At 41.6% G+C, this 25910-nt stretch overlaps 2 protein-coding genes and 1 pseudogene across 3 annotated transcripts; 2 read left to right on the forward strand and 1 right to left on the reverse strand.

The window, feature by feature from the left end:
* Nucleotides 1–108: 108 nt before the first annotated feature.
* Nucleotides 109–20500, reverse strand: LOC133501661 (bcl-2-like protein 13). Of its 2 annotated transcripts, none has more exons than XM_061821485.1 (7): nt 20301–20500; nt 18977–19188; nt 12319–12405; nt 11072–11228; nt 10763–10835; nt 10353–10481; nt 109–1543 (listed from the first exon to the last, which is right to left on the reverse strand). In XM_061821485.1, exons 2-7 carry the CDS (start codon nt 19125–19127, stop codon nt 569–571), a joined length of 1572 nt encoding a protein of 523 aa, XP_061677469.1. In that variant the 5' UTR covers nt 19128–19188; nt 20301–20500; the 3' UTR covers nt 109–568. The 2 variants fall into 2 exon arrangements, with proteins under 2 accessions (XP_061677469.1, XP_061677468.1); XM_061821484.1 differs by lacking the exon at nt 20301–20500 and adding an exon at nt 19769–19904 and having other exon boundaries at nt 113–1543.
* LOC133502812 (5S ribosomal RNA) lies at nt 10054–10172 on the forward strand (annotated as a pseudogene).
* atp6v1e1a (ATPase H+ transporting V1 subunit E1a) lies at nt 20182–25904 on the forward strand. Its single transcript, XM_061821487.1, has 9 exons — nt 20182–20322; nt 20523–20588; nt 20675–20784; nt 22711–22777; nt 22917–23006; nt 24276–24344; nt 24458–24552; nt 24868–24955; nt 25562–25904. Exons 1-9 carry the CDS (start codon nt 20290–20292, stop codon nt 25622–25624), a joined length of 681 nt encoding a protein of 226 aa, XP_061677471.1. The 5' UTR covers nt 20182–20289; the 3' UTR covers nt 25625–25904.
* The last annotated feature ends 6 nt before the right edge of the window (nt 25905–25910 follow it).

The following is a 25910-nucleotide window of genomic DNA, read 5'->3' on the forward strand; positions in this document are numbered from 1 at the left end:
GGAAAACAGCAAATTGTTGTGGACTTTCACGTGGCAAGTTTATTTATTTACACTCCAGCATTTTTTTCCCCCAAATTAACTGTCAACCAGTTATTCATACTTTAAAAATACTTTATTTTTGAAATGGGCTGCAGTTTTTCTTTGACCCATGTAACCAATAAACAAACAATCTCATGAGTATGAATTTTAGCATCGATACTAAATTTAAAATATATATATAGGAGTAACAGCAGTGGTACAATCCATTAGGAAATTTTACACACTGCAAGGAGAATCACATGGCACAGGTACTGATAAGGAAAAAGGAAGAAAAAAAAAAAACAGAAACCAAAACTGACTGTCAAGTTTGAAGACTGGATGAGCGGAGTGCATAATTTCCCTTCTCTGTACTTGCACCTGCCGGGTGGGTTCGAGGCGTCGTCTTCATAAGGGTGATGGGTTTTAGAATGTGGCCTCGGAACAAATGCATCTTCAGTGTACTTAATCATTTGATTTCTATCGCAACTTCCAATTATTAGGTGTGAGCTAAGCCCCCCCCCCCACCCCCCCTGTGGGACACGTGTCTATTCTACTTCCTCCTGTAGCTAATGACACCATAAGCCATGACAGCAGCGAGAAGGACAAGGGCAGCTCCTCCGTAGAACAGAACTTGAAACTCCGATGCTGGAGCTGGCTGCGCTGCGGCCTCCTCGCTGACTGCCTGCACGGGGGTCTCTGGGACTGGAGTTGCAGCTGGTGGTACCTCAGGCTGACTTGGGGCCTCGGGTTCTTGTTGGAGAGGCAGAGTTCCAGTCTGCAATTGTGGTTCAGAGGCGGTTTCGGGCTCTGCCGTCTGGCCTTGCTCAGCTGGAGATGCCGGTGCAGCCTCAGGAGTTGCGCTTTTTGCATCAGGCTCTGGTTCCACAACAGGAAGAGGGAGGGGCGCCGGAGGTTGTGGTTCAGCCGCAGGGGGAGCAGCAGCTTCTGGGACTGGAGGAGGAAGCTCTGATTCTAAAGAGATGAGAGAAGGTTCTGTTGACAAGCTTAAAGGTGTATCTATTACAACAGGCTCTTCCAGTGAAATCAGGGAGGCAGGTTCCTCCAAGGTCACAGGAGCTACTGGACTCTGGCTCCTAATTTCCTCTCTGAGTTGGGCCAGCTCACTCTCTGTGCCCAAAACACTCATCATGCTCTCCTCAATCACTCCGCCCTCCTCCAGCAGCTCAGCCTCCTCACGCTCCACGTGGACTATGTCCGAGTTGGAAGAGTTGTTTTCGCTGCGCTCCTCGGCCAGAGCTACGCCCTCGTTGCTGTCCAGGCTCTTGATATCTTCGGGGTCCATCGCGCACACCTGTGCCCACGACTCGTGGCCGGCCAGCGACACGGGTAAGCTCTCCGTCTGCCAGGAGCTGTGCCCGCTGCTGTTGTTAGCCGTGCACAGCAGAGACGACGGCGGGCTCAGCTGGTCGGGCGCTTGCTCCCCCGACAGGATGTAGATGTCGTTGCTGTCTTCGGCGATGGCGACGGCTCCCTGCTCTTCTGAACCAAGGCCAAAAATTTCACCCTGTGGAGGACACCAACACAGAAGTGTAGTGAGTGTACAGTATGCTCTAAATAAAAGGGAACTAGAATGGCAATCCCAGCTGACTGCGAAAAAGCCGGACTACACCCTGGTCAACAGTCAATCACTGGGCACAAAGATAAACAACTCTTCTCAGTCATACCATCACTAAGTAGGAATTGAACTTGCACACAGCTGAGGCAAGGGAACCATTACACCATCAGTCACTCGCGCACAACCAAATGTATAATGTTTCATGATTCTGCCCAACCTGCAATATACCTTCACAAATAAAGCAACATTTGTATGTACACACTGTACGAGCCATGAATTCATCAACCTTGGTCACTGTAAATGGCAGAAAACTACACAACCACACACAATGGCTCCCTCTTTCTCTCACAAGTCAAAGAAAGCAGGCGATGTACATTACTAACAATTGTATGTCACTGGCTGCTTTGTGAAAGTGCAGCTTCAGTTCTGACACCAATATGCATTTTAACTGCGGCATATTCATTTCACAATTCTCTGTATGAATGCTGTCATCCACCTGTAGCACTGAAATCTAACAGCTTTGTGCGCCCCCTAGTGGAATAAAGCTAGTGGACGCTGCAAAAAACATCTGTGCCCCCCGTTATGTAACTGAAGTATATCATCACGTGAGCCCACGGAATGACACCAGTTCGTCTGGCTAAGCTAAAAGCAGTACACACTCAATGACAATGTCATCGTACGACGAGGTCTGGTGCACAGTTGGCACATTTGATCTCAAGCTATTATAAAAGGTCACATTCGCCTGAGCAGTGATTACAGCCACTGTAGGTAGCAACAACATCTCAAATGGAACTTTTGGCCCGTCATAACTGGACACACATAAATCTGTTCCTCAGGTGTTTGGAGGGAAGGACACGGCCTGAAATGCTGAGGCTTTGCTTTCCATCTGCCAAGTCACTTGCGTGACGCGCTCTCTGACTGTTGGGAACATCTTTATAACTGTGTGACTCATCTGAGAACATATCGAAGGTAATACAGTATTGGATGTTTACACCTGACAGGCTGTGCACCAGACACAATTTCAGTAGGAGCAAGTGGACACTAGTAATAGCATGCCAGAAATGATTCACAAAAACGTCGATCATCAGATTCTTTCCCCCATAACAAGGACATAATGTTGTTGAATGTGGCAGCTGCACCATTAAGGAATGAGATTAAACGTAATAGCTGCGACCGTTATCCAACATTGGCGTTCTCTATAAGCTGATTTGCGTGAGAGAATGCTTTCCGAAAAAACCTGCATCCTCAGGATACAGGCTCGCCATCATCCAGATTGAAGTGGACAGTGCTCTCACGTGGTCTCAAGTCCACAGGAGTTTGCTGGTCTGCATTCTGTCTTCTACGGGTTTACAATAACTAAGACTTACACCAGGGGAGACAGAGCGTAAATAATGATAAATACAGATCAAAATTGCTCAAACCATTGCACATGATTGGCAGTTGCATGATCCACGTGTAATTTGTTATCATTGTTTGACTAGTTTACATGGCGCAAATTTACTTCTGATCAGTTTGGAGGGGTGGGCGGGATCTCTACCACTGTGAAACCAAACAAAATTTCATTTGGATTGGGTCCGTTTGTTCTGACTCAAGTGTTTAAATTGAACATTTTCATTGATTTTGGGCTTGTAACTTGTTCAGAACACAATACTCCAGGTAAACCTGGCTAATATGGCTAAGATTGAATGTTGACCGAGTTAGTAAAAATCAACAATAAAGATAAGGACAGTATAGCACCATGTTTGACTTAATTTTACACTACAAAACTAATACAGAACATAAAGTTCATCTTCAGCACACTATTTCCCAATCTGCTTCATGTTATACTGATGGCAACTTCATAAAGTGCCCAGCAGCACAGTCAATTAAGGCTTCATTTTGGCAACATTTTGACCCTGAAATGAATTAATTCCAATTTGACTCTAAACACATGTAAATTCAATTTTTTATCAACCGGAAAGGATAGCCAACCTCAGTACTAAACACTTACTAGCGGCTGTAAGAAGAGTCAGGATGATGTCAGCAATCTGATTGGGCGCTTAATCTTCTTCTTTGTTCTAAATTTTGGTGTGTGATTCCACCCCCCGTTCAGTGAGAAATGGCAACCTTAAAATGAGTCATTAAAGTGGTTCACATTTACCAGCATACAATTGTTTGACTAACCATTTATGAGAGAACGGATGCCAACAAGATAAGGAAAGTAGGAACCAAGTACCTTTGCGTAATCCATTTAAGTATGAACATTAGTCATGATAGCCATCAAGCCTGTTTCGCTGTTCTCCACCCATGTCTTAAGGCACAGTTAAGCTATAAAAAAAAATAACAACACATTCCTGCCTTCCTCGGGCTCCACGTCTCATTCTATTACATACGCTAGTAAACTTCACATCATCTGGGAGACATTTGTGACAGATGTGAGCCATAAAAAGTCACACAAAAACGGCTAACAGGGCAACGTGTATGCCCCGCTGTTGGTTCAGTCTGGTCTGTCCCATGAACCTGGTCCGTCCCATCTCAGTCTTTGAGCATTCGGATGCGAGCTGAAAAAAAAAATAGTCCATGTACAAAAGAAGAAAATTTGCAGATTGAGAAAGTTCTGGTTGTAAGTGAAAATTTTGGTCGGGAGTCAACAAATTCATCACATCTCCCTCGAAGAGCTCCTTAGAAACCCCCAAATCCACCGTCTTTATACATTCTAAACTTAAACCTCTTCTCCCAGTGCCCAAACTTAGAACCAGGCTGACGTCTTAAAAAAGAAAAAAGAAAAAAAAAAAAAGACCATGATGATAAAAATTATTACAATAATTACAAGGGCAAAAGGCCATATAGAAGACCACTATGCAAGTGCATATCGATAAAAACAGCTAAACGACCACGCGTTTTAAACTCTCACAGGAACCACAAACAATACCCCATTTTATTAATACAAGAGAGACAAATTGAGTTTTAATTTGAGAAATGTATACCGTGGGACAATTGGTCATTTCATCAACCGGTTCAACAGTGAACCAATGAAGCTAAGATGGAACTCCAAGACTATTTCGACTGCATAGATTGGCAGCCTGCAGGAATTCAGTAAACGGACACTATAACATCATGCATCAGCTTCTCTGAAGATGTCTTTTCAGATTTCAGCTGTTCAGAAACAAGCCGTGGTTGACTGCCAAAGTGGGGATTGAGCCCTGTACAGTTGCGCCAGATCCATCTGACAAAAGTAATCAATATCACTAAGAGAAATTATGGAGAAGACCTAGGAAACCAGTTTGTTTTGCGAGCAAATCTGTGCATATTTTGTGTATACTGTATATATATTTTGTCATAGTAGCTATTTGTCATACTAGAGCGGCTCCAGAGACAGACACAAATTCCTTGTAACATATTTGGCCAATAAAAGTGATTCTGATGTCTGGTCTTTTTCTGTTAAAAAACTAGTTTAAAATGACTACTTAAAAGTTTACACATGATCTGTTCATAATATAAAAAGGTACATGCACACACACACACACACACACACACACATACAACACTACCCTGGTCAGTTGAGAGATATTTCTCTTCTCCTAATACACGATTGTCAAAAATAAATCAATGCTCCATAGTTGAATGCCCCTCAGGCAAAGAATTCAACCAATTCAACCCAAAAAATGTGGATGATGTCTCAGAACATCAGATCTTGTGAGATTAAAGGATTACACTTGCTTTTCCTTTCTTTATCCATTTATCCATTTTCTTAGCTTATCCTCACGAGGGTCGCGGGAGTGCTGGAGTTTATCCCAGTTGTCAACGGGAAGGAGGCGGGGTACACCCTTAACTGCTTGCCAGCCAATCGCCGGGCACATAGAGACAGAGAACAGCTGCACTCACAATCACACCTAGGCGCAATTTAGAGTGGCCAATTAATGTTGCAAGTTTTGGGGATGTGGGAGGAAATCGGAGTGCCCGGAGGAAACCCACACAGGCACGGGGAGAACATGCAAACTCCACACAGGTAGGGCCAGGATTGAACCTGGGACCTCAGAACTGTGAGGCCAGCGCTTTCCAGCTACCCTACCGTGCCGCCCTTCTTTCTTTCTTTATTTGTTTGTTTGGAGAGTAAACCGGAAAGGGCTGCAACGACGGGAAAGAGGAAAATGTTTGATGGGAACTGAAAATGTAACTTAACGAAAAAAGTTTTCATTTTTGTTTTGGCTGCTGAGGAGGTACCAGTATGGCTAAAGTGACTATAGATTAACATGACTCGTCACAAAAGAAGGAACGAGGTAGTCTGCAAAGACAGCTGTATCTTTCACACAATCACCTTCAGCACTCTTCTCTTTCTATTTTATTGTTTAACTTGAAACTTTCTTGTGCGTTTAAAGGTTTTATGAGAGACATCATTTGAAAACAAATTATTTGAATTCAATTCATTGATTTTCAAACGATGGGTCGGGTCACTGACAGCCCGTAAAAATATGTATCCGTGTTCTGATTTTTCCCAGTACAATACAGAGGAGTACGGATTTCACACATGGAACACGTTAGATAAGCAACATGAAGTATAACTGCTTTGCACTCTACTCACTAGTTTACTCTCAAACACATCCAGTACAGCTCAACCTGTAGTTTGTGGACATCATGGCTAGCAATATGCTTTTGGCTATATGTCAACCTAATTTAAAACGGCAATTGAAAATGTGTATTTTCACAAGATTTTTCACAACATTTTCCTAACTTCTGTCAAAGGGGAGTGGCTCACGCCTTTGCAGGTCCTCGGGTGACAGCAGATGTGAACCACTGCTTTCAATAAAAGATGGTCTAATTCTCTAATTGTAAGGTGACCGAAATCTTTAAAATAAATGTAAAATGAAATGCATAAAAAAAAAAAAAAAGAGGAAAACAAAAGCGGACAATTCTAATCCCGGGTGAAGATGTTTCTGCAAGATTGTGTGAGTTATTTCTGTCAAACAGCCAGTCGAGGCACTCTGCTCTAGTCCAGATTCGACGTCGATGCATGATGATGCACATATTTCACACGTGAGCTGGCGAGATCGAGCTTACATAACATGGGGAGAGCTGTGTAGGACCCAATAGAACGTGCCATGACACGGGCTGAGCCAAACTGATGACAGATTTTTGTTTTGCACTTAGGCAGTAAAACCTCATGACATGACACTCACGCGAACTGTCACATCAAAATGCTGGTGTGGGAGCAAGAGACAAGCAAACCGAAGACAGACAGCAAACAAATTACTAGCTGGACAAGCGTTAAGGTCACCACTGTCTGCATACACAATTTATAACATTATTCAAATCCTACTACCGCCAGCAGAGCCATTTTCTTGAACATCAAACCCCTCCAACCACCTTTGTCTGTCCTCCCCTTCCTACGTGCCCCTGCCTGTGTACTCTTGATTGGAGGCTACTGGTTTTGTTCGTGCCAAATGAAGTGCACGCCACATTTGGTTCATAATAACCTGCATTGTTATCTGTATGATGAACAAACGACTCGTTAGCGACCATTAATTTGTCTGCAATTCCGACGAAGTGTACATGGGCAGATTTGCCTTTTGTTTCACATCCGATATAAAAGAACATGCCCCATTTGTGCCAGAAAAAGAAATAGTGAAGTAGAGCATATTTTTATTTACTGGTAAATTCACTAACAAGATGCTTAGTATACATTTTTCTGCCAGCTATAATTATTTGTTGTACATGACCGAACCCATTGGAAAAAAATTGCACTGTGCAAAAAAAAAAAAAAAAAAAAAAGTGTATAATTCCAAAATGGTAAATGCCATTTAAAAAAAAAAACAAAACAAAACTCTTATTTACGGCTGAAAGTCTAAACTTTTGGCATATAAATCATAAAATGTCCATCAATGCTCAAATATTTCTGGACGAAACTGTACAATTTTTGCATGTAAAAGTACCGACAAAACAATGAAAAAAGCTGAAAACATTACCAGAGCTCCAAATCTTTCAGCTGGACGCAACTATCGTAGCTATGATTGAAAAACGCATGAGGAAATCAGATCCTACCTGAGCACAAAGTCTGCAAACTCCCCGCTTTTCAATTAGCTGGACAGACAAAGCTCAGCACAGATCACAGAGTAGTTCAGAAAAGCTCGGAGGCGAGACGCAGATTTCACGTTAGCCTTGTTGCCATCAAGCTACTTTTTCCCCCTCCCTTCCAATCACAGCCTGCACACTGGCGACCGCCTCCTTTCTCCTCACCCCTCCATTGCTGATCCTGCCCCAGCACATCATCTGTTCATCCCCTGTGACATAACACTGGGCAAGAATGTAGCCTTGTTCAGAACTAGCGTATGCGTTCATATTTCACTACATTAGAACAATACAACAGGCATCACAACAATTCGTGAACACAGACCAAAGCCGGGGTTATTTGTGTCAAATCTCATGATGCTACACTTGCTAGCATGACCTTGGGACGATTTATGATGCACTTTTTTTGTGAACTATGATGACGCATTAAAGACCATAAAGGAGACCTCTTTCATATAAGACCCAACAGAAGTAACTTCTCAAAATATTACAATGATATATATTCACATCTTTGTAAACTGAAGGATTTAGATTTTGCTTGATAACACGTTCTCAATATATTTATAACTAGAATCCTGTAGAAATGTAATTAATGAGAAACATTAAATCAACATAACGTACCTAGAAAAAACAGAAGGCTGAACATTTGTAATGCAGCAGTAAACATTTTCACTTATCAAATCAATCAGATCTACTCCAAATTCATTTCCCAAGAGTGCCATTAGAATTTTGTTGAGGATAAACTTGGTTTTGCTATTTAAATACATGCACTTAAACGTATTTACTAGAATTTCCATTTAAATCTCGAGATGTAGAGCAGGATAACTTGAAAACTGCACCTGGATCTGTAAAAGTGTCTCAGTGACGCCCCCTTCTGTTCATTTCAAGTACGTTAGAAGTTCAGTACTGGAGATGGAAATGTTAAATTATCACACCTTCAAACCATTAATCCAATTTATTTAAAAGCACCAGAAAATATGTTTTTCTTTTATTTTTTAATACTACTAATAATCATTATATACACATAATGACATATCCAGGCTTTTTATTTAATTACATTAAAGCTCAAGTGTCGTCAAAGGGATGATTTTTTGTATATTATTAATGAAAAACCCACAGCCAATATGGTCCCATGTGTTTTTTTTCACCATAAAACATGATTTTGACGTATACAGCTTTTTGGAACTCCCGCCATGAAAATCCTCTACGGATTTATTTTCGAGAAGAAGCAGGAAGTGACGTACAGGACAGAGGCGCCCCCTCGTGGACTCGTTTGTTTCCATTAGTTTTACCTCCGAGAAGGTAGGTCGTTGTTCCTTCGTGTTAGCCAAAATGCCGGCTCATTGCATTGCTGGACATTGCTTGAACACTTGGGAGAATGGAATTACCCTTCATAAGTTTGAAAGAGACCCTGTTTATTGTGAAAAATGGATTGCACGGGTGCAGAGGACGAGAGCTTCGTGGGTTCCAAATAACAGGTAGGTGTGTATACAGCTCCAAAAAAAAAAAAAAAAAAAAATAGTTTGGGGTGGACCATGTAATCGGTCTCTCTTATAACGTAACAAAAGATCCGCAAATGAAATGTGTCGATGTGTGCGTTGGCCAGCCAACAATGTCTCGATAGTGTTCATGGAGTACTGCGGCGACTTTGAACATAGCCAGGGTCCACCTCCTCCTTATATGCCACCACTGGCTCCAAACTCAGCCACACAGGCTGAGGCGCCTCGTTTGGAGGTCACAGCTTCTGCGAAGGCTGCGCGTTGGCCTTTGCGACCCGGGCGGCTCTGAAGAACTCAGCCGAGAATGCAATAATCAGTCGCGTGCGCGCATAAAGCGCACCAGCTCGACTGTGACTAAAGCAGCACTGCTCGGCTCGGTCATAAGCCACACCGGCCGGCTGCGATGAGCCGCGATGGCTCATCTCCACCGCGGGAGTGGATCGGACGGGATGTGGTTTGGCCGTGATCATCTGAATATGGCTCGAAACAATAGTGTAATATTGCCCCGGTAACTTCACTCGGTTGTGTGGTGTTGTCCTTTTCGAAAAGAACTTTGGTGTCAGAAGGGGCGTCGGAAAAATGCGAATATCTCTGTTGTTCGGCTTCCGTAGTAGCAGGCACTGCGCGTTTTCAACGGCGGAAGTGACAATGACGTCAAGGACAGATGACGCGACTAATACGGCGACCACTTGGATGTCGAGGGACACCCAATTGTGCAACTTTGTGCATGGATGACGCGCTCTCCGCTCACTTTTTTTTTTTTTTCCCGTATAGACATCGAAGTGAACTGTTATATGTATTTTTCATTACAATACCTATTTTAGAATGTTTATAGGGATGATACCCAGGCTTTAAGTTAACTAACTTTTCCCATATATGTTAGCTTTTTGTGAGGGTAGGCGGGGTTCTCTTTGGGCTTACGGCCATGCTACCCTGAGAACGTGTGATCTCGTCCGATCTCAGAAGCTAAGCGGGGTTGGCCCTGGTTAGTACTTGGATGCGAGACCGCCTGAGAATACCAGGTGCTGTAAGCTTCTCTCCCCGGATAAATGCAGAGGGGTTGCGTCAGGAAGGGCATCCGGCGCAAAACTGTGCCAAACAAATATGAGAGTCCATCTAAGATGACACGCTGCAGCGACCCCTAATGGGACAAGCCGAAAGGAAATGAAGAAGGAGGCGGGGGTTCTCTTTGAAACTAGAAATATAGCACTCACGTATCCCCCGTGCTGGCTGATGTAGTCACCCTGAGACTCCTCCAGGAAGCGCACTCCAAGATCAAGCAGGTTTGAGAAAGACTGACCTTCACTTTGTAAAGCCTGAAGCAGGACCAAAGGCACAAGCACCTAGGAAACACAGAGGAAGTAGTAAATCTGCAACAAAAGAGGGAAGTGGGAACAAAGCAGAAGGAGAGAGCACACATACACATTTCAGAGGGACAAAGTGGAAGAGAGGAAGTTAAATGAGGAAACGAGGAAGAGGTACAGGCAGAGGAGTTGAAAAATTAGTCAAGGGAGAGTATGGCAAGAAGCTGTGAAGAAAGAGGGTGGAAAAGAGAAATGCCTAAAAAATACATAATCATGTGTTGCAACTTTATTTGTGTGAAAATGCACAAGAAAAAGCTCACCTTGCTCCACCCGCCATGTGTGTGTGTTAAAAGGTCCAGTGTTGTATCTTGGAATCGCTCAAATTCTAGAGGCCTAAAACATAAGACACCAATTAATGAAATACTAAAACATTGTTTTGATGCGAGCACAGCCACTGACTTCTTTTCAAGTTGATGTTAGACATAAATCTTCCCATATTATCAATTTTTTTCCGCAGTGGTATAAGTGTACACGCAGTGTGTGCATAACGACGGGCCCCTGACTATGGCCATCCCTATCCCACAATCCCATAAAAGTGCCGTAACACGGTGACACAGTAAGAAACTGACCCAGCAAGGAGTCCGTGTACAGCTCCTCTCAGGTGGGGGTCCAGCTCTCGGACCACCCGATCGCCCAACTCAGCGAGACGGTCTTCAATTGATGTCTCGGGGTTGATTGGATTGAACACCAGCGATGTGGAGCAGTCGAAGCCGGTCCTGGAAAAGGCTGAAAACTCAAAGAGAATGTTAGCTAAGGCAGGTTTAGCAACATATGGAGAAAGTAACAGCAAAAAGGAAACAAAATGGTAAATTAGAGATCAGTACAATTTTGTCGCAGGAAAAAGATACAGTGCTGTGAAAAGGTATTTGCCCCCTCGTCCAATTCTTTTTTTTGCAGTCTCCCCAAGCTCATATTTTATATGATCATTCATCCATTTCTTGAGCCGCCTATCCCAAAAAGGCTCAACATGTCAGTCCACAAAATACTCTCCTAAATCATTCAGATGATTTTTGTGTTGTTTTGCTTTTTCAAAAATAAGACGAGCCTTTGTGATCTTTTTGGTCAGTAGTAGTTTTGACCGTGGAATTCAGCGATGAATGACACTTTCCCCCCACTCTCTTAATTTTTAATCCTGAAAACTGACATGAACCGAGGCAATGGAGGCCTGCAGTTCTTTCGTCATTGTCCTGGGTTTCTTTGTGACCTCCTAATGAGTTGTTTCAGTGCTCTTGCAGTAAATTTTGGAGCCAGCAACTCGAGCAAGGTTCCCCAATGTTCCAGGTTTTCTGTTTGTGGGTAATGGCTCTCACCGTAGCTTGCTGGTGTCTTAAAGCTTTAGAAATAGCTTCGTTACCCTTTCTATACTGATAAATGACACTTTCTTTACTCTCATCTGTTCTTTAATTTCTTTGGAATGTGGAATTTATTCCAGTTTTTTTTTTTTTTAGACATTCTGGCTGACTTAATTTTTTTCATTTTAGATTCTATTGATTGAACATCTCTACGTAATCTGGCTTGGGTGTGATCAGCGAAAATGTCTCAAAAATTTATTTAGCTGCGGTTACTTCCTGATTTAATGAAGTGAGTCATTAGTTTTTCCAAACACAGCCAAAAAAGCTTTGAATAATATTCTTTCCTTAATAAATAAAATTACCATTTAAAAAAACCAACATGTTTATTTGGTTCAGTAGTGATATATGTATTTGAGTTTCATAAATATTAAAGTAGGTAAACTACACAAAAATATAAATGTAAAAAGGGGCCAATACCTTTGCTCAGCACTGTTTACTTGTATGTCAATCAGTTATTTACTTACAAGCAGCAATTTCATCCTCAAGTCGTCTGAGCTCCTCTTCTGCCTGCTCTTTAAAAATTCTGGTGGTGCACACTTGCTCTGACTCTCCTGAAATTACATTTGAAACACACAACCTATTCAGTTAAGTTGTGGATGGGGAGCATATTTTATTGCATTTTTTTGTTGCAGAAAGGTGAATGAGTGGTTAAGCCATCCATCTCACAGTTCTTAGAATGCAAGTTCAAAGGATTTGGCCCTCATCTGTGGAGTTTGCAGGTTCTCCCTGTGTGCTTGGATGAGTTTTCTCCAGGTACCCCAGCTCCCTCCCAAATCCCAACAATATGGATTTTAAATATGGACACGTAAAGAGAAAATTTAAAGAGGTAAATTGTCCTTAGGTGTGAATCTGAGTACGAACGGTTGTTTGCCTATATGTGATTGGCTGCTGAACAGACCAGGATTTATCCCACCACTCACAAAGTCAGCTGGTACAAACTCCAGCACACCTGTGATCATAATGAAGGTCAGCAGCATAGAAGATGGAAGGACACACATGCATGGAACTCAGACAGGATAACATTTTTGCTTACATGCAGTTTGAATCAAATATGGGGTTTAACTTTTCATTTCCTGTAAGACCATGTTCCGCCCTAATAATTTGCAGCATGCAATGTTATGAAGATGAAAAAGATCCTTTGAAAAGTCCACTTCAAGAGAATATGCCTTCACATGCATGAGACTTGAAGATATGGCTCGTGACTAATGCACATGTATAAATACTGTATAATCAAATGATGTGTTACAGTACTGTGCAAGTCTGGGCCAACTTCTCAAATTCTTAGATTTGCATAGTTTCTCCACTTTAAGATTAGCAAACAAATGTAAATATCAGACAAATGTAACCCAAGTGAAATTAAGGGTTTAAAAAAAAAAAAAACAAAAAAAAAAAACAAAACCAAACAGGATTTCATTTATCAGGGGGGGGGGGGGGAGAAAGAGAAATTATTCTAAGTTACCGGGCCCATTTTCTGGTGTTCGCCTGGGGAAATCTTTGTAGGCCAACCACTCCTGAGAAGTTTCACCTCTGTATGGTTTTTGTCCATGTGAGGATAAAGGCCCTGCCTTTGGTTCGGTAGAATCCTAAAGCCTTAGAAATGGCTTTTGTAAACTTTTCAGGCCGACATGTGAATTACAATATTCTGCAACTGTTCTTGAACTTCTTTTGGATGGTGCCATTTTGTTGCCGCTCCCCCCCCCACATCTTTTGGCTGACTTGATTTTGTCGTGACATATTCTGTTTATATGAGATCTTGAGGCAGCACAATGGAGGAGCTGTAAAGCGTTGGGCTCACAGTTCTGAGAACCTGGGTTGGAATCCCAGCCCCGCCTGTGTGCAGTTTGCGTGGGTTTTCTCTGGGCACTCCAGTTTCTGCCCACATCCCAAAAACATGCAACATTAATTAGATACTCTAAATTGCCCCTAGGTGTGATTGTGAGTGTGGCTGTTTGTCTCGATGTGCCCTCCGATTGACTGGCAACCAGTTCAGGGTGTACCCTGCCACCTGCCCGATGACAGCTAGGATAGGCTCCAGCACTCCCGTGACCCTCATGAGGATAAGCAGCTCAGAAAATGGATGGATGAGTTATTGATTGAACAGGTCAAGAGGTACCGGTAACCAGGCTTGGGTGTAAGCAAAGAAAATTGGCCAAAAACTGTGATAAGTCACAATTAGCTCATGATGTAACAAGGAAGGCAATTACTTTTTCCAAACAGGGCCAGGTAACAGTTTTTTTTTTTTTTATCTTAAGTGAAATCATTTAAAAATCATTGTTTTAAGTTCACTTGAGTTATACGTGTTTGATGGTGATGATGATTTTGAACATGAAAGTGGGGACCAGACACTAATAAAAAATATAGCAATTTGAGAAACAGGCCGTACTTGTTTCGAGACACTGTAGTTCACGTTACATCACAAATGACCATCGTCATAAAACCAATGTTTAAAAGTTTAAAAAAAAAAAATTTCTTGCACATGTAGAGTTAATAAACATTTTGAGTAAAACCGCACTACTTCCATAACAGTGTGATTTGTGTGAAGTGACCCAATATGCTACTGCCATTGCATTTCACCTTTAATCTCACAACATTCAGGCTTTGTGTTTTCAACAAATTGCTGAAAGAATAATCTGATAAATGTCACCTCACATTTTGCATGCACACAAAGCACGCATGCAGAGCTCACGTTCTGAGTGAAATATTTATAAGATTCAGAGCACACAGCTGAACGCAAGATGAATCACGCACGATACACACAACTGTCTAAAAGGACAAATGTGCATATCATAAAGAAAAGAAAGCACACTGGCGCATAAGTCATATGCATTTCCATGCAAAATATGTGCTTAAAGTCCAAGTGTCATCCGTATAAACATTCTAAAATAGATATTGTAATGAAAAATACATACAGTATAACATTATTCACTTCAATGTCTATACGAAAAAATAAATATGAGTGAAGAGCGCGTCATCCACACGCAAAGTTGTGGAAGTGTAATTTGACATCCAAGTGGTTGCCAATATTGGCTGCATCTACTGCCCATGACGTCAGCCCGGACATTCGCCATTGAAAACACGCTTTGCCACCTATTATGAGAGACGAACATGCCCCTTCTGACACGGAAGCTCCTTTCGAAAAAGAGAACACCTCACAACTGAGTGACGCGACCGGCGCAATATTAACCTATCGTTTCAAGCCATATACAGATGATATGCGGATCACGGACAAACCACCTCAGCGCCCGATCCACCTCTGCGCGGCGTTGATAAAAACAATGCCGCCCGTGAGGGACGACGATGCCGCAACGGTCAAACCGCCTCACTGTCCGATCCGCCTCTGCGCGGCGGTGATAAAAACAACGCCGCCCGCGAGCGATGACGATGCCGCCGCGGCCAAACCGCCTCCCCGTCCGATCCACTTCCGCAGCGGGGATGAGTCATTTGGAACCCATGAAAGCTCTCGTCCTTTGCACCTGTGCAATCCATTTTTCACTACAAATTGGATCTTTTGGAAAAGTAAGAAGAGCGAATCCATCCTCCCGAGTGTTCGAACAATATGCAGCAATACAACGAGCCGGCATTTTGGCTAACACGAAGGAACAGCGAGCTACCTTCCAGCAGGTAAACTAGTATAAACAGACGAGACCGCTTGAGTGCGCTACTGCCCTGTACGTCACTTCCTGCTTCTTCTAAAAAACAAATCCCTCAAGACCATTTTCATGGCAGGAGTTACAAAAATCCATATTCGTCAAAATCATGTTTTGTGATGAAAAAAATGGATGGGTCCACACCGGCTACCGTTTTTCATGAATAACATACTAAAAATCATGCATTTCATGACATTGGACCGTTAATGGTTAAAGAAAGAAAGCTTGGTTTAACTGAGGAAAGACGGCTTGTGGACATTTTCCGACTGTCCCTTGCCCAATCAGTTCCCCTGTAGCTGGTACATGAATACTCAGACAATCACTGTTGTTTTTTGCCGTTGGCTCGGTGCTGTTTCAGCATTCTACCATGGAGCTACAAGCCCAGCTATTCTGCTTCGCTCCATTAATAAGTGAGTGATCCTACAGTGATTACACATGACAAGCTGTCAGAAATTGGACCGGGTCATGCGGAAAGCAGGGTTGGGACATTCATCTTCTCGGCCACACCCACACACGACATTTGTGGAGACAGGAAATACAGAAAATTCCTTCCTTTCTTTTTGCTTGCATACTTTTGGCTTTCTTCCAACACAATGTTGCTTTCAGATGACTTTCCAAAACTGCTTCCCTCCAAATCATTTTTAGTAGACCTTTCATGAACATAACTATGGAGTAAAACTCAGGGTTATCAAATCATCCATATTTTCTTGGTAATTTTTTTTTTTTTTAATTCTACACTGCTGTGATAAATGATGTTAAAAAGTCAATTTTATTTTTGCAAAATTGCAATCCCAGCACTATTTTCGTACATTTCGCACACAGGAATAAACAATATTTCTCATTTAATTAAATTAAAATAATCCACAGGGTGGCACAGTGCTTGACAGGTTAAAGTGTCTGCCTCATAGTTCCGAGGACAGGGGTTCAAATCCTGGCCCCAGTTGTGTGGCGTTGCATGTTCTCCCTGTGCCTCTGTGGGTTTCCTCCGAGCACTCCAGTTTCTTCCCCCATCCCAAAAACATGCAACATTAATTGGACACTCTAAATTGCCCCTAGGTGTGATTGTGTTTGGCCATTTGTTTGTACTTTATGTGGCCTGCAATTAGCTGGCAACCAGTTCAGGGTGTACCCCGCCTCCTGCCCGAAAATAGGTGTTATGGGCTCCAGCACTCCTGCGACACTTGTGAGGATGAGAGGCTCAGCTAATGGAAGGATAACAATTTACTCCAAGGCATGTATGCGGATGTCCTAGACAGCCATTTCGACTGGGCAAAATGTTAAGGAAAAGCTCCACAATTTAGTTGCGATTCAATGAAAAATCTGTATCAGCAACTCAAAGAAAATGCTCCATTATGATTAATAAAGTTCTTATTCTTTAAAGCCCAGTAAACACACATAGAAAACGGGCCTATTTCTGTCCCAATTTTGCCCCTTCCCCATAAATACTAGACTATCTTATCTTTTACACATTATAAAATCAGATCATCCTGTGGTCTGAAGTGTTTTAAGAGTAAAACTTTCCAGATAACGGGATTAGAAACGGGTAAGGCCAACAATCCTATATTTTATGACCAAAAATCTTCATGTGTATGGGGAAAGTAGACGACTCCAGTCAGGACTCTGTGAATCAGGATGTGACCGAAATGTAGCGCTACACAAAAAAAAAAGTCCAATCTGATTTTTTTTTTTTTTTTTGTATAAAAGTAGATTCACCAAACAGCAAAAAGTAAATTCCAAAGCAAGTCTTTTATTGGTGTTACATGACTGTTCTAAAATACTGCCGCCTCCTTCAGCAACACTTGGAGAACATTGCTGCGGAATATCTGGAAGTGTTTTCTTCTTTGTTTTTGTTAGATCACGTCTGATCACCCAAGATTTCTGTCTTGATGGACTTGTTTCTAGCTAGGCGGCAGAACAGAATTTTTATGTGCTTGGTGTACTCTCTTAAGATTATCGAGCACACCACACACAAATGACAAAAACTGTCCAATTTCAGAGGTTTTTTTTTTTTTATCTTCATGGCTGGGGTCTGTGACATATTTAAAAAAATGTTAGGTGTGTACCGGGCCTTATATTTATTTTCGTGGTTGTGTTAACTCAACTCCACGGCATCACGTTAATACCGTTCAGTTTAATGCAGTATAATTCTCCACTAGCAAAAATTGAGACGTTTGCTAAATACCTATTGATACAGGTCTTGTATCTTGTTAACCCCATTTGGTCTATATTCAGTATTTTGTCCGTGACATTCCTTGGCAGAAAATATTGCCGCATGTTGTGTGTGCCTTGACCGGCAGCCTGTTTCCAACAGCGCCGTAACTTTCTCCCTTACTTTTGCATCATGCTGGCCCATTTGAGCTAATGCAGCATTTTGGCTGTGATGTATTTTACTGAGTGGAGAATATTGGCACTACTGGACTTTTGTCATTTATCTACAATACTCCTACCGAGAGGAGGTTCATCTTAACCATTGGCGATGAATGCATAGTGGAGAAGATAAGGAGAGGGCCAAATGAAAAGAAAAATGAACAACTGAAATGAAGTGAAAAGAGAGTTGACGCAAAGGGAATTTGAACCGTTCCTTCTGTATGTGTTAAGGACGACCTTGCAGCTGTTTAAAAAAAAAAAAAAAAAAAAAAAAAAAAAGTTTACAAACTCAGCTTGCGGCACACATGCGTGACATCGTGCATGCTGTGATCCTGAGATCACAATTTCAGTATCCTGGGCATAAACTTCCTCTCATCCTCGTACTGGTCAGTGGAGACTTCAATCAATTCAATTAAATCATTGCATGTGTGTTATCTTGTGTGTTGTGAAGCGTTAGGTTCACATCACACATTATGTCGTGAGCTCTGGCTCGTCCCATCAAGGACTGACTCCCACGGCTGACATCGCCCGCATTGCATCAGGTGACCGAGGCCTTGGGAAGCACAACCCCTATGCGTCACTTGACGCGCAAACACCAAAAATGATTGCTGCACGTAGAATACCACAGAGATCATCTCTCGCGTTTTAGTCATATGCTGTGATGACATTTTCAGCTTTCACCTTGGTTCCACTTAGCACCAACAACACGGCGTTCTTGATCAATTTTGCAGCATAATTAATCGGATCATTTGGTCATCTGTTGTTGTTGTTGCTTTGTTTCTTGTTCCAAAAAGTAAAGTAAAAACAGAAATGCCTATACAATGCAGAGGAAACTCCAACTTGGAGTGTTCTACACAATAGCAGATGTAACAACAGCCCAGACTCAAAAGAGAGCTCCAGGTCATTTTCAAAACAGCGTACATGGATTGTGCTAAAGGCAAACGGCATGTGGGATAGCTGCAGTGACGTCAGCGCACTCGCCGCCCGTGTGAGTATAAAGAAGCCTTAACGCTGTGTAAATATGACTACAGACAAGAGTGTGTGCTCTTTGGTTACGATTGTATTTTGAGTCCAAAAACAAGATTGCACGACACGTGTTTCTTCTCACCTTCAGCTACGGTGGGTGCAGCACGCCGCCTACCAGCGGGCAGCCGTCCCAGGTAGGTGAGCACGATATACTTGGTTTCATAATGGAAATCCTCAGGCACGGTGGCAGCAATGGTGGTAGGAAGACGAGGGGTGGAGCCAGAGGTAGCCATGGAACAGAGGTGTGTCACACTCCCAGGCACATATGTTCTTAGTCAGAGTAGGACACCCCACCTGAAAATGAGATGAGGCAGAGGAGGGATACAAATTGGAGTGAACACTCTCTGCAGGCATTCGCACAATATGAATTGCAAATCAGTATATTAAAAAAAAAAACATCATAAAACAGCTATAAGAGTACATGATTGACAGTCTTATATAATGAGCGTAAATTAATTATTATTAATTAATTATTAATTATACACTTAAGTGCCGCATTCACCCCCCACGTGGTAAGGAGCAATGCTGGGTTACAAACTGACATTGGAGGTGAAAAAGTGCCAATTATACAGCACTAATAAAAGTACAGAAACTACATTAAAACTATATCAAACTACATTAAAATAATTTCATTCTATATTACTAGTCTCAAATGATCGACAGTGCTTCTGAATGTTTTAAATATCACCCCAAATAGTAAATTTGGGTCAGAAGTCAATTTTTAGTTCGACGGGTCATCTCCAAAGCAGGACAGAAGACATGCAACAACCACAGAATCGTTTCGCTAGCATAACGTTACATATTTTCGGATGCTACTTCAGCAATGTCCAGCCTGTCTTTGGTTTAAATGAAGGCCAACGGAGGACGCACTTACCGTCCTTGAATAAAGGCAGCCAGGTGCAAACGGAGGTCGAAGGGGAGCTATGCAACACTCCTGCAGCTTAGTTAGCACGAAACGGAGAAGCCAATTCAGACTGACAGGCAGCAGTGTGCGTTTGGGGCGACCAAAGCTAGCGAGAGTGGAACACTCGTGTTTCTCTTGTAGCCTTCACGCTAAAACCACACCTACGACGTTTTGCCGACAAATAGAAGAGTGGAGAAGCTAATATTGATATTCACAGATTTGACACTTATTTCAAGGCTATATTTCAAAACTCAGCACGTTGATATTTGCTGGACTCTTATTGTTTTCACGCTTTACTAAGTGTCAGACCACAAGTCATCTTATTCTGAAACATCACACCAGAAACGATGCCTCGTCTCATATTTGACTTTGACGTGAAAGGAGTGGAATCGCCAAGTTACTGCAGCGAGAATAAGATCCACAAATAGTCGTCAAATTGTCCATTTGTTTATCACTGTTGTGTAAATTAACTAAGTTGATTCACAACAAACATGGCGCTCACCGATGCTGACGTCCAAAAACAGGTAACGATGATAATCTCAAAATAGACACAGACAGATAGACAGTTCAGAAAAGTTTGACAAAAGGTAAAAACATTGAATTCCGATACGGATAACAGTTGGTTGTCATGCGCAAAATAACGTTTGCCCTTCTGAATTCGCTTGAAGGAAATGTAGAAATCCACCAATGTGTATTTGACGGCCCTGGTTGTCTGTTGTGACAGATAAAGCACATGATGGCCTTCATCGAGCAAGAGGCCAATGAAAAAGTTGAGGAAATTGACGCCAAAGTAGGTGTTTTTAACCGCTCACTAGAATTGATTTTTTTTTTTCCTGGAATGTCCAACAAACAGTTGTCATGCTCAACTGGTTGCAGGCGGAGGAAGAGTTCAACATCGAGAAAGGACGTTTAGTGCAAACGCAGAGGGTGAAGATAATGGAATACTATGAGAAGAAGGAAAAGCAGATTGAACAGCATAAGAAAATGTGAGTCATTTATCAAAGGCATTCAATGCAATAAAAGAGCTGTGCAAGTGCACAAAGGTTATTCCTTAAAATGTTATTGTTTTTCATGCTAGATCAGAAGTGCTGAAGTATCAACTACATTTTTATGACACACTAAGTTTTTTAGGGTTCAGCAGTGACCATCAAGCTACGCATTTTCCATCTCACTTATCCTGTTCGTGGTCACAAGAGCTGGAGTCGATCCCATTTGACATTGGGTGAAGCGGCAATTGATTGATCACAGACTATAGTGACAGCCAACCATTTGCGTTCACATCCACACCGTCACTGAATGGGAAGTGAACCCACACTGCCTGCATGGAAGTTAGCCAAGTCTACCATGACACCATCAGTGACCTCCTGTAAAAATGATATTATTATACTGATGTTCATATTGTGGAGCCTGGTGGACAACTGGTTAGAGCATCTGCCTCTCAGTTCTGAGGACCGCAGTTCAAATATCCGTCCCCAGCTGTGTGGACTTTGCATGTTCTCCCGCTGCCTCTGTGGGTTTTCTCTGGGTAATCCGGTTTCCTTCCACATTCCAAAAACTTGTATTAATTGGAGACTTTAAATTGCCCATATGTGTGATTTTGAGTGCAAATGGCTGTTTGATTCCATGTGCCTTCCGATTGGCTGGAAACCAGTTCAGGGTGTACCCTGCCTCCTGCCCAAAGATAGCTGGGATAGGCTCCAGCACTCCCACGGCCCTTGTGAGGATAAGCATCTCAAATAATCGATCGACGTTCAATTTGCATTACATTTAAGTCATTTCACATCCATCCATATTCTTACTAGGGTCATGGACATGATGGAGCCTCTTACCGCTAACTTTGGGTGAGAGGCCTAGGTACACCCTGAACCGGTCGGCAGCACATCGCAGGGCACATTTAAACAAAAAGAACTTAGAAGTGAACTCCTCAGAACTGTGCGGGAGATGTGCGAACCTGTCGGTCACCATGCTTATTGATTTTTTTTTTTTTTATTATTATTTTTTTTTTAATCAAACATCTACGAAACCATAATATGTCGAATAAACCTCCACCCTCTCTGGACAAAATTTTGCAGGGAGAAAAATCTGATACTTTCAGAAAATGATACTGTGGACTTAAAATTTTCAATTATTCGTTGCAAATTTGCAACCCCACCCCTGAAAGGGTTAATATGTCAATCTGGTAAGATTGCAACTAAATGTATAATTTCAAACGGGCTCAGAATCTTTCATTTCAAATCTGGATTAATGTGGACCTAAAGAAGATTGCAGATGTGGCAAATGTTTAAATTTCTCAATAAATTGTGGTCATATCTAATCAGTTTCTTAAGGGCTTTTATAAAATATTTTCTCAGTGAAATGTGGGATCTTGATTTAACTGGACCTCATTTTGTGGTTTAAGACCAGAGACTATAACTCATTGATTTCACTGATGACTGTTAGGTTTACTACCTAACCTTCTGGAATAGTTGCACAAATAACGGACAAGACGTCGTCTTTCTTCTGATCAGGAGGACGAGAGAGACAGGCCAGTTACAGTCTCCAAACTCATTCTGAACCAGCCTCTCAAGTACTTTTTATTTTAATGAGAAAACACAAGGTCAAAAGGAGGGGTGAGCAGATGAAATGAACAAAGGTGCAGTTTTGGTGATGATGTGGCACATCGTACGATGATGATGATGTGGCACATTCTTTGGTTATGATTGAGTTGTCCTTGGCCACTTGTAGGAAGATACTGTTGCATCTGTGTGTAGGAGCTCGTCTTGTGAACAAGACTCTTCAAAACAAGGATCATACTTTGGCTTTGTTGCAAGTCCATAATAAATATATTAAGGATAACGCTAACAGTGACAAATGGTGGTCTTGTGCTTTCTGACTGTTCTTGTTTAATCTGTGACATTTTTTTCCTCCCGTAGCCAAATGTCCAACCTGATGAACCAAGCACGGCTGAAGGTGCTGAAGGCCCGTGATGACATGATCACAGTAAGCAGTCACCCATTTATGCCAAAATATCCAGATGTCCATTCATCTGTCACTTAAAATCAATTTCTATTGGAAAAAAAAAATCATAACACTGTCTTTCACTTGAACAACTTCTACCTGTTTAACCCTCGCATTACAGGATTTGTTGGTTGAAGCCCGGCAAAAACTCGCAGTGATTGCGCAGGACCCCGTGAGGTACTCCACATTGCTTGAGGGGCTTGTGCTCCAGGTAAAGACTGTAGGAGAGGAAAGCATGCTGAATTTGTTGTGGAGTTGAGACTCATTGAAACCACTTTTCTTCTTCTGAAGTTGACATTAACGGACCTTGATGTTTGTCCTGGGCATCTCCAGATATGTTTGTCTTCGTTGTGTATTTATCAGAATGTATGGATACGTGTGTGATTGTGGTAATGATGATGGTGTCAAATTGCAACAGATTTCAGTGGTATTCCTGGCGCTCTGCCAGACGTAGTAGCAGATTGAATTGTGTAACATTTAGGTTAAGTTGACAAATCAACGGATACAGGCACGGAAACACAATGTTAGAATTGTGCCGATAATGTGATCAGAACAAGTGGTGTTTTGATATTTAAAAAAAAAAAAATGGTGGAGCTAGACCCTTAAGCAGGGGATATACTTTCCAGTAATTAACTTCCTTACTGTTTTTTGAAATATGACAGACGCTTAAAAGTACTTAATATACTCAAGATAACAGCCCAACACGCAAATAACTATCAACGATTGCGAGTCTCCGCCACTAAACCTGAAATATGATGTAGTACCAAGGCTGACCTGCGGGTGACAGAATGGTGTCACGTCATCTCAAAGAACGAGCTGTAGTGGAAGAAATAAGGCAGACTAATTTAGCTTTAGCATTTCGTTTCCAAATTCTTTGTCAGTTTTTTTTTTTTTTTTTTTGCGGTGAATGATTTAGGGGACACTTTACACAAACACTTAACACCAGCATAACGCTAACATTCTGTGTCTGTCATTCTGTGTGGATCCAAATGATTTTTTGGGACAGTAAATATTGCACTGTTAACATTTACTATTGTTTGCTTCAACCATATTCCAAGCAACAATAGGAAAAAAAAAACACTCTACCACAGGATAATCGGTCAAGATAATTTTGCTGTGACATCCGGGAATTGAAAACAGGCTGACTTTGTTCAGAAGTGTTGAAATGGTGAAATTCATCCAGATTGCTACTGTGTCCTCTATTTTAGGTAGGCTGTAAATAAGCAAATCTACAGTCATATACTGTGTAGGTTTCTAATATGCTTTTTCATTTCCACATGTATGTTGTTTAAAATTTATTATAAATCTTCATTTATTAATTTTCCATACTGATTATCCTCACTAGGGTAACGGGCGTTCTGGAGCCTATCCCAGCTGATTCTGTGTGTAGAGGGGGGGTACACCCAATTGATCACCAGCCACTCCAAGAGCAAATATAAACAACCAACCATTCACACTCCCATTTCTCTCTAATGCTTAGGGTTTGTACCAACTGCTGGAAGAGAAAGTCGTCATTCGTTGTCGGCAGCAGGATGTGCAGATGGTTCAGGTGAGCTTGGGCTGGGGTGGAAGAACAAAAAAAAAAAAGAATTTGCCAACATTGCAATAAAGCTAGATTTTACCAATGCATTATTTTACCTTTTGTTTGATTATTTTTGATAGGTTGCCGTTAATAAGAGCATCCCCACCTTTAAAGAGGCTGTGAAAAAAAACCTTGTTGTTAAAATTGACATGGACCATTTTCTACCATCAAGCATGTAAGAAAATTCAATGTACAATTAACACTTTTTTTGTCATTTACATTTCTTACTATTTTTTAGAATATAGAATACTTGTAATTGTCTTTAGCCATTAGCTGCGAGAGGCTCAATCATGTCCGTGACCCTAGTAAGAATATGGATGGATGTGAATTGACCCAAAATGTAATGCAAATTGAACATTGATCGATTATCTGAGTCGCTTATCCTCACAAGAGTCACAAGAGTGCTGGAGCCTTTCCCAGCGAACTTCGGCCAGACGGCAGAGTGTATTTTTTTTCCAAAAGTTTTTGACTTGAATTTTGGTTTTCACAGCTGCGGAGGAGTTGAGGTGTATAATGACAACGGCAAGATAAAAGTTTCCAACACTTTGGAGACCAGACTGGAACTTTTAGCACAACAGGTAAAGAAAACCATGTTGAATCATGCATCTTAAAAATCACCAGAGGGCGGTACAGCATTTGGCCACAAGAGGGCACTACACTACACAAGTCCGGAGTAGCACCGTACACTCCCACACACATTTATCAGTGAGTTATCAATATTAATCTATTAATGCATAGGTACAAAAGTGTAGAAAGTACTCTTTGATATTTATATTTTTTTTAAATTAAATTTTGTGTGCAAATGCGGCCTAAAGGCTTTTTAAATACACATTTGTAATTTATTTGATGCTTGAGAGGCACGTTAAAAACACAAAAACCACCACCATTTTTATGATAATTAATATAATCATTTTTAAAACTTACCATCACTCAAGGTCACTGTACAAGAAGAAAAGTGATGTAAAATTAACAAATACAAAATGAGGAGGGAACAACAGAAAGTTAGAATAAAGCACGAGAACCATTATAATATAAAACACTGCATCGTGCTACTGATAAGCAAAACTTTAAACAAAAAAAAAATGGATGGGCGCATTTAATTATGCAGCTGTTCGTGTATTTACCGGGTAATCCATATTATCTTGGACTCAAAATGTGGTACCTGTTGGTTCTCCTCCTCACAGATGATGCCTGAAATCAGAGTGTCCTTATTTGGCGCCAACACCAACCGCAAGTTCACAGACTAATAGTGAATGCGAAAGGTGCAGCATGCACACAGCTGGAATATTTTTGAGCAACAATATCCCAAAAGTGCATTGGCGTTGCATGTTTCACATGACAAGTAGTCTTACTCAAGTGCCTTTTCAGTGAGTGTCTTCAATTTCATTTAAACCTTGTGTGCCAAATATGTGTCTGTGTGTTTTAACTGTGTTACTACGTTTTCAATTGTACACAAGCAAACAAAGAAAATCTTTATTAATAGGGAGCACTTAATATTCAAAAGACAAAATAATAAATAAGTGCCACACCAAA

Source organism: Syngnathoides biaculeatus, chromosome 6 (genome assembly GCF_019802595.1).
Source record: "Syngnathoides biaculeatus isolate LvHL_M chromosome 6, ASM1980259v1, whole genome shotgun sequence".
Taxonomy (NCBI): Eukaryota; Metazoa; Chordata; class Actinopteri; order Syngnathiformes; family Syngnathidae; genus Syngnathoides; species Syngnathoides biaculeatus.